This window comes from Callithrix jacchus, chromosome 7 (genome assembly GCF_049354715.1).
Source record: "Callithrix jacchus isolate 240 chromosome 7, calJac240_pri, whole genome shotgun sequence".
In the NCBI taxonomy this organism is placed as follows: Eukaryota; Metazoa; Chordata; class Mammalia; order Primates; family Cebidae; genus Callithrix; species Callithrix jacchus.
The window spans coordinates 146614677-146633271 of NC_133508.1; the positions used below are offsets into that span (position 1 = coordinate 146614677).

At 36.0% G+C, this 18595-nt stretch overlaps 1 protein-coding gene across 4 annotated transcripts in view; it reads left to right on the forward strand.

Annotated features, from left to right (window-relative positions):
- The first annotated feature begins 535 nt into the window (after positions 1 to 535).
- The window catches only part of STXBP3 (syntaxin binding protein 3), a 75846-nt gene continuing 57786 nt past the window's right edge, over positions 536 to 18595 (forward strand). For 2 of the 4 annotated variants that reach the window (XM_035252348.3, XM_035252350.3), the window contains exons 1-7: positions 536 to 671; positions 8868 to 8917; positions 9670 to 9751; positions 13729 to 13805; positions 14075 to 14110; positions 15879 to 15957; positions 17351 to 17451. In XM_035252348.3, the coding sequence (XP_035108239.1) occupies positions 623 to 671; positions 8868 to 8917; positions 9670 to 9751; positions 13729 to 13805; positions 14075 to 14110; positions 15879 to 15957; positions 17351 to 17451 (474 nt within the window). In that variant the 5' untranslated portion in view covers positions 536 to 622. The remainder of the gene's footprint in view (positions 672 to 8867; positions 8918 to 9669; positions 9752 to 13728; positions 13806 to 14074; positions 14111 to 15878; positions 15958 to 17350; positions 17452 to 18595) is intronic. The other 2 variants (XM_002751162.6, XM_078332693.1) reach the window with 1 other exon arrangement.

Consider the following 18595-nt stretch of genomic DNA (forward strand, 5'->3'; position numbering starts at 1 on the left):
TGCAGCATTCACGAAATTGTGCTCTTTAGTTAGATTACAAATTATTCAGAGGAAAAAGTCGGCATCTCATTTCTCTGAGCATCATAAAAGTCCAGCACAGTTCTTGGCACACTGGCGCGTTCCTCACAGTTATATGCAATTACTGTGACCTTGAAAAATGAATGAAATAAATCTTGGGCGACAGTACATTTTCCATTGGGTAGTTGGGTGGCTACTGAGTGAAGTCTGTTAGGAGTCGCCTCGCGAAGTGAAGGGTTCTTCTGTGAAGGGGATGATATCTTCATGTATGTGTGAACTCGGAATTTCACAGCCGGCCTTGACTCACGAGATCGGTTTGGCACTTAGAGTTCCTAGGCCACAGGACGTCTAACCTCGGGCGACAGCAGCCTCCCACGAGGGGGCGCCCGACTTCCCACGAAGGTTCCACCCGTGCTGCGCAGCCTCCGTCCGGGAGTGGGCGGAAATTCCCTGGCAGACGCTCGTGACGTCACCGGAGGGCGAGGTCCGCAGGAGGGTGCGGGGCCTCCCTCGCAGTGAGGGGCGGGGCCACCCGGCGCCGCTTCCACGACCAAAGTAGGTTGGGAGTGGAAGGTGGTGGCTGCTGTTCCTCCCTGTTGGGAAGATGGCGCCGCCAGTGGCAGAGAGGGGGCTGAAGAGCGTCGTGTGGCAGAGTGAGTGCGGTGGGGTAGGGGTTGAGAGGGGGAAGACCGGGAGGGCGCCGTGCCCGGCCTCATTTTGCATCCCCAACCCAGCGGTCTGTTTGAGGAGCCGCCGCGAGCACTTGTTGCTTTGGGACTTGTGTGAGGACTTCCTGCGTTCCTGCCCTGCCCTGTTCCTCGCCAGCATCAGGGATGGGCTGGGTGCGACAGGACGCGGCCTTCTTGTTGATGTCGGGCACCCCCTTGCCTCGGCCGCGCTCTGGCCACGAAGCTCCGCCCTGGGGGAGCTGCCTCGGACCGGCTTTCCCTCCTGCGGGCCCCGCGCGCGTCCTCGGCCGCGCTCCCCACTCTTCTCCGCTCCCGCCCGCGCCCCACCAGCTGGGGATGTCTCTCCGTCCGAGACAATGCGGGCGCTGTTTATTCCGCCCCTATCTCCTCCCCACGCTGGAGTTTGCGATGACTGTTTATTCTGCTTACTCATGTTAGTATCAACCCGTGTTTTCCAAAAACCCTCACTGTTCAGCAGACCCCTCTTCTGTATTCCGAGAGGAGCCTACTTTCTGAAAGTTCTCGAGAAGGAACCATTGGAATGACCAGGTGTCCAGCCGTGACATCTTCCTGCATAGCCAGAGCAGAGCCGCTCCTTCCCTTTTACCTTTACCCTCTCGGAGCCTCTCCCTGCTGTTAGGATCTGACTTCCTATTGGTTACTGATGTTCTGCGGGATCATCCACAACTTTCATAAACAGCGCTCCAGACTTAGGTCTGGCAGGATAGAGAAAGAATGAAACCACCTCACAGGAGTAACCGTCATTGTTTGGCATCGCTGAGTTTAAAATACTTATGGCCTAGTAGTGGAAAGGGAGTAGCATCTAATTAGTATTTCTTAGTCCAACCTGTTGAACGAAAAAACAAATGATTTAGTCAGCAGAATTCTGGGGGTTACAAAGTTGCTTGTCTAAAATTAAAAATCTAAATCAGTAACTGGGATAGTACTTAACATATAGCAGGCACTAAGCAAATGTATAAATGGGTGAAAAATATGAAATTATCTTTTAAAAGATTAGTTAAGTTTAAGGTTGGCATTTGCTTTTTCAAGATTTACATGGCTGACTTAAGATTTGGGGATGTTTTGAAACAATGGTATTTAAATACATTTATGTGAAAAAGGGTAACAAATTGTGTTATATAAATAATTTCCAAGATATATATGTGCTTAACATCAGCATGTATGGTATTTAAGCCAGTTATTTACGTATTGAATCAGGTTTCTCCCTTTTTCACATTTTCCTTCTGTTGCGCGTATAGAAAAAAAACACATTTTTTATTATGTCCTTCTGTGACTTCCTTTTTTTAAGCAACTAACATTGACTCAACATTTTTCATGCTGCTTCAAAATCTTCATAATTAACATTTTAAATTGCTTTTTAAATACCTTAAGGTGGCAAAAATTCTTGATAGCAGGAAGGAAAAGAAATTATGGGCAGGTGCAGTGGCTCGTGCCTGTAATCCCAGCACTTTGGGAGGCCAGGGCAGGAGGATCGCCTAAGCCTAGGAGCAAGACCAGCCTGGTCAACATAATGAGACTGTCTTAATAATAATAATAATAATAATAATTAATTTAAATTAAAAATTTTTAAATAAAAGTAAAATCAGTCTTCCAACCAGACTCCTAGCCTTCCTCTCCTGAGACAATCACTCTTAGGTTTCTCATAAATCCCGTCTACTTTTTTTATGCAAATACAAGCATGCATATAATCATATGTTTTTTAAATCAATTATCTTTGTTTTATGTCTTTTTTCATTCTGGTTGCTTTCTCTTTTTAATTTTTGGATAGTTTCATGGTCGTTTATTTATTTAAATTAGTGTTTATTGAGTATGTACTCTGTTCTTTGATTTTCTAGAATTAACAATTTAGTGGGAGAAGACAGGTCCGTAAGTACTTAGTGCTGTATTAGCAGTATGAAGTTTTGGAAGAAGAGAGGAAAAAGGAATTATTTCCTCTATGGGAGGAGGTTAGGGAATGCTCAAGAGGAAGTGACATATAAGATGTTTCTTGAAAGGTAGTAGGATTTTGATAGGCCGAGGCAAATCTATGTCAAAACCCAAAGGTGACAAAGTAAGTGGTTGATGATGAAAGAGGGAATAATTCCTTTTGATTGAGTTCAGGGTATTCATTGCAGGGATAGGGGGACATAGACCAAAAGGTAGATTTGTGCCAGATTTTGGAGGGACTGATTGCTGTATTATTTCCACATTCTGTAGGCAGTGGGGAACCATTAAAAATGATTTTGTTTTCCTTCTTTTTCAAAGAATAGTCACCAGCATTTTTGGCATTCTATGAAACAATGCTGAGAGGAAGCAATTTTCTGGTTCCTATTTTGAAGAGAAATGATTCTAAGATTTAATTAAGTGTAATGTTAGTGTGAAGTGCACTAATGGTAAGTGTACAGCTGGATGAGGTTTTTTTTAACCTGTGTAACTATCATCCAGATCAAGATAAAGAATGTTTCCAAGCACCCAATTACCCTTCCCAGTCTAAACCCTGTCCTCTCCTCTGGAGTAACCAGTATTCTGAATTACATCACCACCAAATAATTACATCAGGGTGGCTTTTTTACCCTTTCACTGTTATGTTTAAGAGAAGTTCTCCATACCCTTTATTGTAGTGTTTTCTTCAATAATAATATTGAATTGTGCACACCTGTAGTTCCAGCTGCTTGAGAGGCCAAGGTAGGAGGATCACTGGAACCCAAGAGGCAGAGGTTGCAATGAGCCGAGGTTGTACCACTGCACTCCAGCCTGGACAACAGAGACAGACCCTGTCTCAAAAAATAAATAGAATAAATCTTGAATTTACTACATTTCTACCTAGAAATAATTGCTTTAGCATTTACTTTTGTATATGTTTAGTTGGTCTTACAGTAGTCCTTAGTTTTTATATATTCTGCTTTCATACAATTTTTGATCATTATATCTTGAAAGCCCTGGGTGGTCTTTCCCATTCACAGTTCAGTCTGTTTTTATTCAGCTGACTCATGATGATTATTGCTTTTGTCTCCTACCCCAGGTCCCTGGGTTTGCTTTTATAAAGATTCTTACCTGTTCCCTGAATAACCTGGGCCAGAGGGCAGAATCTGTTCGAATCATAATTAGGAATTTAATAACATGTTTTAGTTTTCTGAGAATGTAAATTCCCTTATGGTCTACAAGTCTGACTTTTTACTTTTGCTATTTGATTTTCAAAAACATTGTCATTATGCACTAGTTATAAAAGCTTGGTGTATTATTTCTCCATACTGAACCTAGTCATTGCAGAACTTGGTTTCCATACAGGTTATACTTCTGTGTCCTGACTTAAACCATGAGGGGTTTGGACTACGTTTTCTTCAGCTTGAATTCTCCATGATTCCATTTTTTAGATCTTCACTTTGTTATATTTTCTTTATTTGTGCTTGTATTCCTGATAGTTTTCTCTTATTTCATAACTTTCTTTTATGTTGTTTTATTTGGGACATAAATATTTACTATTAGGTTTTTATTGCAAGTTATTTCTGTCTTAAGGCTTTTTGCCTGACATCTTTTTTTTTGTTTTAATTGTACTTTCTTGCTCCTCTTTTATATACTTAGGCATGATCTTAGTCCATCTCTAGCAAATTTTAAAAATTCATATAAAGGTCTAAAATATAAAAAGACAGTAAAGTATGGAGCAAATATAGGATAGTATGAGTTAGACTTTTAAAAATTAAGTGGTAACTTAGGTGCCATAAAAAAGATTATATAAAAATTCTGGGTTGGGCATGGTGGCTCACGCCTGTAATCGTAGCACTTTGGGAACCCGAGGTGGGTGAATCATGAGGTCAGGAATTCAAGACCAGCCTGGCCAACATGATGAAACCCCATCTCTACTAAAAATATAAAAATTAGACAGGCGTGGTGGCACATAACTATAATCCCAGCTACTCAGGAGGTTGGGGCAGGAGAATTGCTTGAACCCAGGAGGCAGAGGTTGCAGAGAACTGAGATTGCACCACTGCACTCCAGCCTGCGTGACAGAGCAAGACTCTGTCTCAAAAAATATATATATATAAGCCAGATACTATGGCTCATGCCTGTAATCCTAGCACTTTGAGAGTCGGAGGTGAGATGATCCCTTGAGCCCAGGAATTTGAGACCAACCTGGGTAAAAAGTGAGACCCAATCACTACAAAAAAAATTAAAAATTAACCATGTTTGGTGATGCACCTATGTTGCCAGCTACGTGGGAGGCTGAGGCAGGAGGATCCCTTCAGCCCAGGAGGTTGAGGCTGCAGTGGGCATTGATTGTGCCATTGCACTCCAGCCTGGATGACAGAGCAAGACCCTGCCTCTAAATCAATCAGTCAATCAATAGCTAACTAGCATAAGGCCTGGCACAGTGGCCTATGCCTATAATTGCAGCACTTTGGGAGGCCAAGCCAGTTGGATCACTTGAGCTCAGGAGTTCAAGACCAGCCTGGACAACATGGTAAAACTCCATATCTACCAAAAATAGAAAAATTAGCCAGGTGTGGTAACGTGGGACCAGCTGTAGTCCCAGCTACTTGGGAGGCTGAGGTGGGAGGATCACTGGAGCCTGGGAAGTTGAGGCTGCAGTGAGCAGTGATCATGCCAATCACTTCAGCCTGGGTAACAGTGCGTGACTCAGTCTCAAAAATAAATAAATAAATGAAGTTATTATTTGGGTAGCATTTGGACTAGTGGAAGATTAATTTAGAGATTAAGTAGAAGCCAGTCAGTGGAGAATGTTAAGTAGTAGAGTTTAGATTTCATTCTGTAGGCAAGAGTAAGCATTTGAGGGAATTTTGAGGTGTGTATTAATATAAACAAAGGATTGTATTTCACGAAGGTGACTCTGACAGCAGTGTGAAAATGGATTGAAATGGCAAAGATGTTTGAGGTAGAAAGCAGGAAATCCAGATAGGATTCTATTTTAGTACTTCAGTGAGAGAGAAGAATCAAGTCGATGCCAGGTGACACTGGCAATGAAAAATTATAGCCACCAGAGAGAACCGTCAATATGCCTGATAGGTGGGTCAGGAGAAAGGAGGAAATAGCCAAAGACAATGACTAAGAAAATGACAATAATACTTAGAGAAATAAGTCTAGAGCAGTTTTTAGGGTACTATAATCTCAACTTGAGGCATGTAGGTATTGTATCTGTATTGTATAATTGAAGTTCAAAGAGAGAAGGGCTGTAAGACTGTTGAAAAATTGAAAGACTAATATGATAAATAAAACTTTGATGATGAATGTGGTCTCTGAAGAGACCAGCCACAGGAACAAATTCTCTTACCTTTGCTCTGAGTAAAAGCAGAGCTTGTTCTATATTTCTTAACACTTTGAAATCTTCCCAATCACAGTAAAACCTTTGCTTGAGAGCAAGCAGAGCGAAGGTAAGAAAATTGAGTCTTGAGGTATATCCATATTTAGGATGCTAGAGAAACGGATACAAAGTCAAATGGTTTTCATTCATAGTTAGAGGAAATACCTTCTTAGTTCTGTAATATTTGTTGATATGATTTCCTTTGACTCCTCTCTAAACATGTCTACCTGTGACTATGTCACTTTTCATGGATGACCCTCCTATCCCCAAAAACTAGTTCTTTCTTTTTAAGACAATAACACTGATTTAAGACAATAATACCTCCAGGTATCTTCAGATTCTTTTTTTCTCTAGCAGACAGAGATGTAAGTATCTTCAGATTCCAAGACAGTTCTGTCATTAGAAATTTAATGCAAGCTACATATGTAATTTTAAATTTTCTGGCAGTCACCTAAAAAGATAAAAAGGTAAAATTAATATATTATATTTGACCTAATACATTTTTTACATTCCTTTTTTTGTACTAAGGTTTTTGAAATCTTGTGTGTATTCTGTACTTACAGGATATCTCAGTTCACACTAGCCACATTTCAGGTGCTCAGTAGCCAGATGTGGCTGGTTTCTGCCATCTAGGCCAATGCAGTTCTAAGATTTTGAAGACTATAATGAGATGACTTCTGCTTAGGGAGCCTTTCTCCAATCTGCACCATCATAAATTCCATGAGCATTCATTTCTTAAGAGAAAGACAGAAATCTGATAAAAGCAAGCAAATGTCTTCAATTTCAGCTTGTTTGAGGTATAAGGAATGAAGCTAGCTTAGAAAGAGAAAGCAGCATAATATTTCTGTATCTGAGCTCTGCCTGAGAAAATCCTTTATCTAGGAGCCAGTGCCTTTGGCTTAAATTATGGTTAAATATTTTAGACGTTTACCGTAATTCCCATATAACACTATACTCCTCCTAGCAAACAATGTATAATTACTTCAATTGATATTTCTTGACACTTTTAAATCTTCTCAATCATAATAAAACCTTCCAAATCACAATTCTGAAAATGACTATAAATAACTGAATTGTTTTTACTAACAACATTTCTGACACCAAATATGTGGTTTTTTCCCCGCCTCACACCAACCAGTTGTCCAACTCTGGACACCAAATGGATTAGTGTCAGAACTGAAATGATTGTAGGATATGTAGTTAGTTAGGAACTAGTTCGTTAGGAACACTAGTTAGTGTCAGACTCCACAGGATTAAGGGGTCAGTCTCACAATATTGCCTTCACTTCAGATGCCAGTAGCAAGTCCCTGGGTTATATACACGTCTGTCTGGCTTGGCTACAAAGTCAAAGATTCCCACAACCCTCCTTCCCTTTCAGGTTCATTACTTTGCTAGAATGGCTACAGAACTTCAGAAAACACTTTACTTACTATTACCAGTTTATTACAAAAGATATAAATGAACAGCCAGGTGGAGAAGTACATAGGGTAAGGTCCAAAAAGGCCCCAAGCATAAGAGCTTCTATCCACATGGAGCTTCTATCCTGGCACGTGGTTTGTTCACCACCTTGGAAACTCTCCAGACTCTCTTAAGGGGTTTTTATGGAGGCTTCATTATGTAAGCATGATTGATTTAAATCATTGGTAATTGAACTCAATCTTCAGTCCCTCTTCCTTTCTCAGAGGTCCCGGGGTGGATCTGAAAGTTCCAACCCATGTATTAACAAGGAATGTGAGGGCAGGGTCCATCCCTCTAGTCATGGCTTAGTCTGGTGACCAGCGCTCAGCCTAAAGCTGTATAGGGGCATCTCACCCAAGAGTCATTTCATTCACAGACCAAAGAGACACTATCACTCCAGAGATTCCAAAGCCTTTAGGAGCTCTGTGCCAGGAACTGGGAACAAAAAACAAATATTTTTTATTGTACCACAGTAACTATTATTATTTATACCCTCTGATAGAAGAGCTGTCATTTTTTGTCATGACTTATTATCAAAAACTTGCTGATAAATTTCCCACAAGTATTAATTTAAATATAAATTAGGAAATGGAAAAGCTTAAGTTAATGATACAACCATCTCATTAACAAGAATTAAATAAAAAACAGGTTACTATAATTTATATTTTAATTATATTTTATGTATTACTACAGATTTTAAAATCAATTGAACATTAATAAAACATAGTAAATGTGGGAAATTGTTTTATTAAGTAGAAGAACAGGTATTTGTGTAAATTATCCACATGTATTATTTGATACATAATAGAAAATGTTTATAAATCAGTGAACTAATTTGTAAAATGTATTTAGATTAATTTTGAAATCATCGTAAGGAACATAATATTTATTGATTATAAATCAAGACTGAATATTGGTATCCAAATTCTGTGATATGTATTGTTGAAAAGCATAATGTAGTAAATCAGTATGAAAAATGTTTATGCAGATTTGATTGTCAGATGTAATTTAGCAATGGGCAACTTAAGGATGTTCCTGTGGGTTTTTTGTTTTCATCTTGTTTTACCTGGGACTTAAGTAGAATAGGAAAAACCAAATCAGGTAACACTTTTAGAAATATTTTCCCTGTATGTTCATGTACTTAAATATATTAACTCTTTTTACAGTACTTTTTAAAGTTAAAAAATTTACAGTTTAAATGTACTGTATAGGTTAGGTATTAGAATTGGATTTTTCCTTAGGGTTTAACAAATATGTATGCTTTTTATGTAATTTAACAAATTTCAAATTGGATTTTTTTCTTAGCCATTTTGGACCTTTTGAATAGTCTATTATTATGTTTCTGGTGATTTAATTCCTAAGTAATTCCTTTCTTCTTTAAACAGAGATAAAAGCAACAGTGTTTGATGACTGCAAGAAAGAAGGCGAATGGAAGGTAGAATTTGCATACCTTGCTCTTATAAAAAATAATATGAACTTTAAAAACAATAAAGTATAAAAACTATATTTTATTTACATTGTATTAGGTATTCTAGTATAAGTAATCTAAAGATGATTTGACATATGGAGAGGATATGTATAGGTTATATGCAAATACTACACTATTTTTATATAAGAGATTAAAACATCCATAGATTTTTGGTATACACGGGGGTTCTCTAACCCCCATGGATACTGAGAGATCACTAAATAGGGTCTGGAATTATACTACTTGGCTTCAAATACTAACTTCACCACTTAATAGCTGTGGCTGCTTACACAAGTTGACCTTTCTCTGCTGTTTCCTTGTTTATAAAAATGGTGATGGTTAATACTTCATGCGGTAATTGTAAATATGAGGTGAGTTTATCCATGGAAATTGCTTAAAACAGTGCTTTGAGCAATAATTGTTCTACAAGTGGCAGTTGTAATTTTAAGAAAATTTAATGTTAAACATAATGTAGATTTAAAATTAAGCTCTGTGCTTCAAATTAAAAATATTTCTGTTTGCTTCCTTATGTATAACACTATATGTACATATATTGAGAAAAATCTCTAGATCATGCAAGATAAAAGATGAGTTGAGATCATTTTGCCTCCTGTCCTGATATTTAATGTTATAAAGGGTTTAAAAGGTTTAATGGATAACATTCTTTTTTGAATTCTTGGTAATAGGATGCTTATCATATTTTTAAATTTGTGTTTAAGATAATGCTTTTAGATGAATTTACCACTAAGCTTTTGGCATCGTGTTGCAAAATGTCAGATCTTCTAGAAGAAGGTATTACTGGTAAGTGTTATTCTTGGCATGAACACTTTTTAATTGTAATTGGGGAGATCTGAAGTATTAAGAAATTTTAGTCAGTAATTGTGTTTCTACGGAGCTTATTTTTAAAAATTACTGTAGCCACAACAATTAGATTTAACATTCTTTGAATCTTCTGTCAGTTTTTTTCCCTCAGCTGAGACGTATAATTAATACCCCTAACAAAACCTAACTCAATTGCCTTATTGAGATTGTTCTTTAAATGTTTTACATATATAACAGTTTTGTATATTGATATCCCAGCTTTACTTCAGTATTTTGATTTAGTTTATGGTTTCATGTATTGCTTTAAAATGGATATCAAGATTATGTCATAAAATCAACTTTTGTACTTATTTACAAATGTATCATGCTGACTTTGTAAATTTATCTTTATTACTAGAAATGAGACAATTATAAGTTTAAATCAGTTTTAGTATGAAAATTTGTAATACAGATTCTGAAAAAAACAAATCATGTCACAAGAAGTTGTCTTCCACTAGGCAGGATTATGTTATTGAGATATTAATCTGTATTACGTTTTGAGGGAAATACCAATATTTTGTAACATTCATAATCGTGTTATCCTTAATTCATTATTCTTCAACTCACTTATTAAAATTTGGTCTTCATAACAACCTTATGAAGACAGATATTAATACTGTCGTTTGTAATGAGGAATCTGAGGCTCCAAGTGAAATATAATTCATTTATATTTTGGATCCTAATATAGTTTATGTACCCTCTGTCATTCCTAACTTAATGAAGTTCAAAAGTATACCCAGTATTCTCAAGAAAGCCTAAACATAGAATATTTTGGTTTTGATGTTTATACATAAAATAATCTTTTTAAAATATTTATTTATTTTGAGACAGGATCTCACTCTGTCACCCAGACTAGAGTGCAGTGGTATGATTTTGGCTCACTGTAGCCGCCTCCTCCCACGTTCCAGCAATCCTCTCATCTCAGTCTCTCAAGTAGCTGGGACTACAAGTACACACTACCATACCCAGCTAATTTGTGTGTGTTTCTTGGATAGAAACAGGGTTTCACCATGTTTCCCAGGATGGTCTCGAACTCCTGGGTTCAAGTGAACCCCCAGCCTTGGCCTCCCACAGTGCTGGGATTACTTAGAGGGGTGAGACACCATGCCCAGCCATAAAATAACCTTTATTGTATTACGTATTGATTACATATTCAATTTGTAGCCTTTTTGACCCTCAGTGTAAAAAGCTCTAAACTAGAAATTAGAAAATTAAAGCTGTGATTTTTCTACTACTGGATAAGTGAAATATTGATTAAGCCACTTAAGTTTTTTCAGTTCTGAAAAGTCATTCTGAGGTGAAATTAGGGTGAGAACCGTTTGATATCATGTAAAAGCTCTGTGGAACTACAGAGCCATTATGCACTGTAGGGAGATTTTACTGCATTTTGTAGACCATTGTTTCGTATTGTATGCTCAGTACTGATAAATATTCTTCGAAGAAGGGATTCTGTGGCCTGTATATTTAGGAAACAGTACTAAACAGAGCTCAACAGATTTCTTTAAGACTTTTCAGTCTTTTATATGCCAAGGCATAAGTGGATCCCGTGGGTAAAATGATAGTATTCAGTTTTCTAAACTTATTTGGCCACAGAAAGCTATTTTTGAGAAGCATTTCATAGGACTGTGTATCAGAATGCTCACTGCTGTGGGATACTTTTGATATCTGCCGGAATCACCTAAGTTTGCTATGGTTTAATTGTAGTCATATCTACTAACTTAAAACAGTTCTTCTGAGTTCCTCATTAGCTCTTCTGAGAATCCCTCTATGAAACTGGGCATTGGCAGGTTCAGTGGTCAAACTTCTGTTGTCATTCAGGTAATTCATGAAAACATTTAGTAGTGTCTTGGAATTAAAAAAAACAAGTTGAGCCAGGTGCAGTGGCTCTTGCCTGTAATCCCAGCACTTTGGGAGGCCAAGGCAGGCAGATCACCTGAGGTCATCGGGAGTTCGAGACCAGCCTGACCAACCTGGAGAGAAACCCCGTCTCTCGTAAAAATACAAAAATTAGCCAGGCATGGTGGAAGATGCCTGTAATCCCAGCTACTCAGTAGGCTGAGACAGGAAAATTACTTGAACCCAGGAGGTGGATGTTGCGGTTAGCCAAGATCGCACCATTGCACTCCAGCCTGGGCAACAAGAGCAAAACTCCATCTCAGAAAAAAAAAGAAACAACAAAAAAAACAAATTGAGAATAAAATACTCTGTCAGTATTTGCTACTTTGGTGGAGAATAAAGTCAAGTGTAAAAGCCTTAAAAAAAAAAAATAGACTGAAGCTGGGTGCAGTGACTCATGCCTGTAATCTCAGCACTTTGGGAGGCTGGGGAGGGAAGATCACTTGAGCTCAGGAGTTTCAAGACAAGTCTGGGCAACATAGTGAGACCTTGTCTCTACTAAAATTCAAAAAACTTAGCCAAGCATAGTGGCACATACCTGTAGTCCCAGTTACTTGGAGGACTGAGACAAGAGGATTGCTTGAGCCAGGGAAGTCAAGGCTGCAATAAGTCCTGATTGTGCCACTACATTCCAACCTGGGTGACAAAACAGACCTTATCTCAAAAAAATAAATAAAAAGTAGAAGACTGGGAATTAGATGATTCTTTTTCACTATTAAAGAACTTTCTCTTTGTTTTTGTTAGTCATCTGATAGATATGTACTTTTCAGTGAATGGAGAAATGGTACTTTCTGTTGTTAATAAAGAGATTTCAGAATATTTTCAGAGCCTGTGTCCTAAATCATATCACATTATTTTCAGTGTTTTAACATGCACATTATTCACCCAACAAAATAGTATCTATAGCATAAGATGACTGTAAAATACTCCATTTTGAGTATTAAACAATTGAAATAAATGAACACAGATTAAACCTTAATTTTTTTCAAATTAAACTATAATAGTTGAGAATAGAGATAAAAAGTTTAAGTTTTTCCTTAGAAATATTATTCATCTAGTAGTAGTTATGATAAACCTATACATTACTAATATGTATTTAGGAATGAAAATGAAATCCACTGTATTTAAAAAAGAAGTCCAACAGTAACCTCTCTTGCCTGTCACATTAACGTTAATTCTTTCTAGGCCCTTTGTCAACATGAATCTTGAAAGATGGTTCTCTGGATTTGCTGAGGGATACTTTAAATTATTTTTAAGAAATATATATTTAGCTTTAAATAGTTAATTTGACAAAGTTTATTAACTTTGTATTCACTTTGCTTTAGGTAATCTTATAAACTTAACTTCCATAATAAAAATATAACTAACTAAATTCTAGTGACATTCTGTTTTTGAAAAAATGCTTTATAAATATTTATGTGTGGTTTTAAAAGAATAGGAGTTAATTGGCAATTTATTTAAACAGCATTGTGGTAGATAAAAACTTGGGTTCTGGAGTCAAATCTGGATTAGAACCCTGCCTGTTTCACTAAGTTACTTATTTAAGCCTCAGTTTCCTCATTTGTAAAATACTTGCAGGATTATTGTGAATTTTAGTGAATAATTCATGTAAAGTGCCTATAACCTAGTATCTGGTGTCATATTTGCTATTATTATGGTAGTATATTTTTAAAAGAAACAACATTTAATTTTTGATGCCTCTTCTTGGTTTCTTCATGTCACGTTGTTTATGCTGTTAGACCTACCTAACTATGAAGTAACTGCTTTATCTTTTTCTCCTTATGATGAGAAGGCAGTTCAGCCCAAGGTTTAGCCACACAGGGAAGATACATTTTTCATTCTTTAGGATTTTTAGACATATTGAATGAAGACAAAGAAAATGTTAAACCCAGTAAATGTGTTTGTTTTCATATTATTTGTAAATATGTTTTCATATTATAAATGGAAAGTAAAGTTTATTTTAAAATTATTTTCAAGTGTATAAATATTTGGTTATATAAAGTGACCTTTTTTCTTGTCAGTTGTAGAGAATATTTATAAGAATCGTGAACCTGTCAGACAAATGAAAGCTCTTTATTTCATCACTCCGACATCAAAGGTGAGTATTTTGAGGCTTTAAAAAGTAGGTTCATCGTATTTCACCGTTGTTATGCTTTACTAATAGAAAATGGAAAGTAATAAAATACCCTTTAATAGAAAAATGTTGCCATAAACCGGTTTGCTTAGGACAGTTTTTTCTGTGTTAGATTATTTGCTTTGTTCCCAATGAGAGTATATAAGTAAAAGGATTCCTTTTTTCCCCGTATATGAAAGCAGAATTTAATTGTATAAAATAACATTTCTTTGCACGTTTTGTTTTTCATGCAGTTCCTATTGAACTATACCATTTGGGGGGATGGAAATGTAGGTAAAAGAAATAATCTATAGTCTTGGATTACTTCTTTATCTTAGTGACTTTCCTGTAGCATAGTTGTATGTACATATGAAGATAGGTGTATATGCGTGTATATATATATATTTTATGTGAATGGAAATTCTTTAGTGTATAATCTGACTCTATGACCTAACTCATACTTGATGTCAACCTTTTAGAGCCAAATGAACTATCAGATTTCTTTATTCTGTACAGTATCTGAGAATGCATTTTTGAAAACCCGATCTCTCACTTATTCCCATGTAGAATGTTAATTTGGCAATCTCTGTTTCATTTTACTTCTAAAAAACTCTAGCAGACATTTAAAAACAAAAACAGATATTTACTTTTTAGTCTCTATGTATTGACTGCTAGTGGGTTTTAATGATATTTTATATCTTATCTGTAATATAATTCCATAAGAAAATTCATGATTGGAAAAAAATGCAAGTTAAAAGCACCATTTTTCATCTAGCAAATTGGCAGAGAGATTTAAAATATATATATATATGGGTGTGTGTATATGTGTACATGTATATATATCACATTCTAGCTATTCAGGTTATCAGTGGATAATGGAGCAGAAACTACCATATACTGCTAGTAGGAGTGTAGATTAATACAGCCTTTTTGGAAAATAATTGGTAATTTTTTTTTTTTTTTGAGACGGAGTTTTGCTTTTGTTACCCAGGCTGGAGTGAAATGGCGTGATCTCGGCTCACTGCAACCCCTGCCTCCTGGGTTCAGGCAATTCTCCTGCCTCAGCCTCCTGAGTAGCTGGGATTACAGGCACGTGCCACCATGCCCAGCTAATTTTTTTTGTATTTTTAGTAGAGACGGGGTTTCACCATGTTGACCAGGATGATCTCGATCTCTTGACCTCGTGATCCACCCACCTCAGCCTCCCAAAGTGCTGGGATTATAGGCGTGAGCCACTGCGCCCGGCCCAATAATTGGTAATTTTTCATTAAGAACCTGAAAAAAAAGTTTTATATTTTAGAGTTTATTGTTAGGAAATACATAAATGGTCTAGCTAAGTTTCTAGCTGTAAATAAACCTAATTAAATTTTACCATTAATAAATAATAAACCATATGATGATATATGAATGAAATATATGAATAAAGTGATAAATAACTGAAAACCCATGTGGCCATTAAAAATAACTTTTTTAGGGGTTGTCAGTGACCTAGATAAATGTTCATTTGAATGTTATGTGACAGAAGCAAGATACAAAATTGTATATTTCTCGTTCTTGCAGTTACCTACCAAGCTTTGGGTCTTTCTAATCACTTGATAGTTTAAGCTTCTCAGTCAGGGTCTCTGACTTCAACACTGGTCCAGTCATAAGTCTTGGTGGTTTCATTATCCATGTAGATGATACTTACAGTATGTTGGTTTCTAGTTCCTTGATCTGTTATCTTCCAGTAGTCTTGTCTTCTGTGTTGTTGCAGTTTTCCTAGACCGCTTCATGGCCAATTAAGAGCCCCATGTTCATACATATTACCTTACTCTCTTTTTTTTTTTTTTTCAAAACCAAAAATGGTCAGTATTACCTTATTCTTGTTACTTTGCTGTGTAATTAGCTATCACTGGCTGGAGAACGTAGCATCTTAAAAAAATCAGTTTACAAATTAAATTTTAGCCAGTAAGGATTTAGTTTATCACTGAAATAAAATAACCTTACTTATTTTAAAAGGTAACATATTTAAGTTAATATTTAATAAAATGTATATTAACGTCTAACCTTCTTTTTAAGTCTGTAGATTGTTTCTTACGTGATTTTGGGAGTAAATCAGAGAACAAGTATAAAACAGCATATATATACTTCACTGACTGTAAGTGGTTTAAAAAGTTATTGCTTCATTGTTTAAAATCCCATTAGTTTTAAAGTGTCTACTTTTTAAAAATCATTCAGCCCAAAACGTCATTAAAGTGCTTACTTTTTATATTATTTCAGTCCTGGTGATTTTCTGTTTATCGTTTATTCTAATTAGGTCAGAAAGAATCTAAAAATATAAGATTATATTTATCCTAATTCATGTTGAGGTGATAGAAAATTAAAAGAAACTATTCCCAACTACTTTTAAAAGACAATCATTTTGTTGGGATGCAAGGGACAGGTGGAGAGGCTAGCCCTCAAATCCTATGCTGGTGACAGGAAGAAATATTTTTAATCAGCGTTTCAGTTAGGGATTTGATTCTCTTGTAAAAAAAAAAAACAAAGACCTTTTGAGAGGGCACTGAAGAAAACAGCCATCTGTTTGGCAAATATAAAGAGAGAAACTCTTATTACATTTATCTTACTCTGCCATATGATCACTTAGAAAACTGGTAACTAAAGAATCACAGAGAAGTCCAAAGACACATACAATTCTGTTTTCTGTATATGTTACATAATACACTTCAAAATAAAAATATCATTTATCTAAGTTAAGTGTAGGTCTCTGCTATTAGAGGTTCCTCACTTTAAGTAGTTTATCATTTTTCCTATAAATTTTTATCTCATATCTAATAGTTTGCATTTTTAAAAACATCACACCGTAAGTATTTGTAATGTAACCTTATACAGAGCATCGTGTTTATGAAATTGATGAAATTTAATGAATATGAACCTTGTTTTAACTTAAGGAATCTTAAGGCTGAAGAATATCATGTTAAAAGATACTAGGAGCCAGTTGTTGATGTTCCAACCTAGATCTAATGGAGTGATAAACTCTTTGATGAAAGGGAAAAACTCTGGCTCTGAGTTCCGGAACTTAGTATTATAGTGTCTTAGAAGTTCCTAATGTTAGGAAGCTGCCTTTAATTCAAGGAAAAATTAACCATTTGTGTTGTGTGGTTGTAGTATAGATCACTACATGGCAATTTGGAAAGTAGCATAAATTTCCGAGATGTCCTGAAAGTGCTGCTATGTATTAAGTCATAAGCTTGGGCATGATTTTTCTTCCTAACAGTTTCAGTTTACTCTGTTAGCAGATCTTTAAGGCAGTACATCTGAGATAATGGGGGATGTGAATGGGAAAGATGACATTTTTGTTATAGTCTTTTTGACTATATATATCTTTCGTAAAGCAAAAAACAATATTTATATGTTATTTATGTCCTCATAATAACTTTGTGAAAGCCAGTAATTATGTATAACTGTTCTTGGATGTTGGAATGATTTATTTAAAAGGAATAAACATTTGGATAGAACTATATGCTTAATTTTTTTTCTTCCCCCCTCAGTTTGCCCTGATAATCTCTTTAACAAAATTAAGGCTTCTTGCTCCAAGTCAATAAGAAGATGTAAAGAAATAAATATTTCCTTCATTCCACATGAATCTCAGGTATTTTCCATTTTTATTTTTTCATTCATGACAGTTTTTAAATTTGGTTTTATGAGCTTATTTATTAATAAAGTATATTCTAAAGATGTTTTTATATGTATTTGGTGAATTTTGAACCTAATCCACAAATAGACATTTCCTACAATGAAGTCAGAAGCGTGAGCAATAAATTGGAATTAACAATGAACAGCAGGGCTTAAATTTCCTATCTGCCACCAAGTCCTGTGTTTGTCAAATTACAGAACCACTAGATTATGAAATCAAGAGAGTTTGGGGCACCATCTTTGTTAGATGACTCCAAAAAAAAAGTATTTCATTTAGCTTGTGTAACCTTTTGTGATATTAAAACAAATACTCTTTAATAAACTTTTTATATAATATTTTACAAATTATTTTAATTTATAAAATGAAGAGATTTTTTGACTTATGTTGCCTTTGGAACATTGAGCCTTCAATTAATAATAGTAATGATTATAATGATATAAGCAAACACTTATATAATACTCCCTGTGTATCATATACTTTCCTGAGTGGTTTACATAAATTTATTCGTTTAATCCTCACAATAGCCATAGGAACAGATTGTACTTGTGTCTCCATTTTGAGGAAAAAGAAATCAATGAGGTTAAGTAACTTGCCTCAATTCACACAGCTGATGAATTGTTAAGGTTTCTTGTGCTCTGTTCTCTGTGTTTGGATTCTAGCATTTTATGGAATTCAAATAGTTGACTGTTGTTTGGAACTATGAGATCAACCTTTTAAGGGATAGACAAGTCCTAGATAAGGGATTTCTGAGATACTGCTTTTAAGATATTGTTGGAGTTTGTTTGTTGAGACAGGGTTTCACTCTTGTCACCCAGGCTGGAGTGCAGTGGTTCGATCTTGGCTCACTGCAACTTCCACCTCCCAGGTTCAAGCGATTTTCCTGCCTCAGCCTCCCAAGTAGCTGGGATTACAGGCATGTGCCACCACACCTGGATAATTTTTTTGTATTTTTAGTGGAGACAGGGTTTTTCCATGTTGGTCAGGCTTGTCTTGAATTCCTGACCTCAGGTGATCCACCCATCTTGGCTTTCCAGAGTGCTGGGATTACAGGGATGAGCCACCACACCCAGCTGATACTGCTGTTTTTGACAAAGAAAGA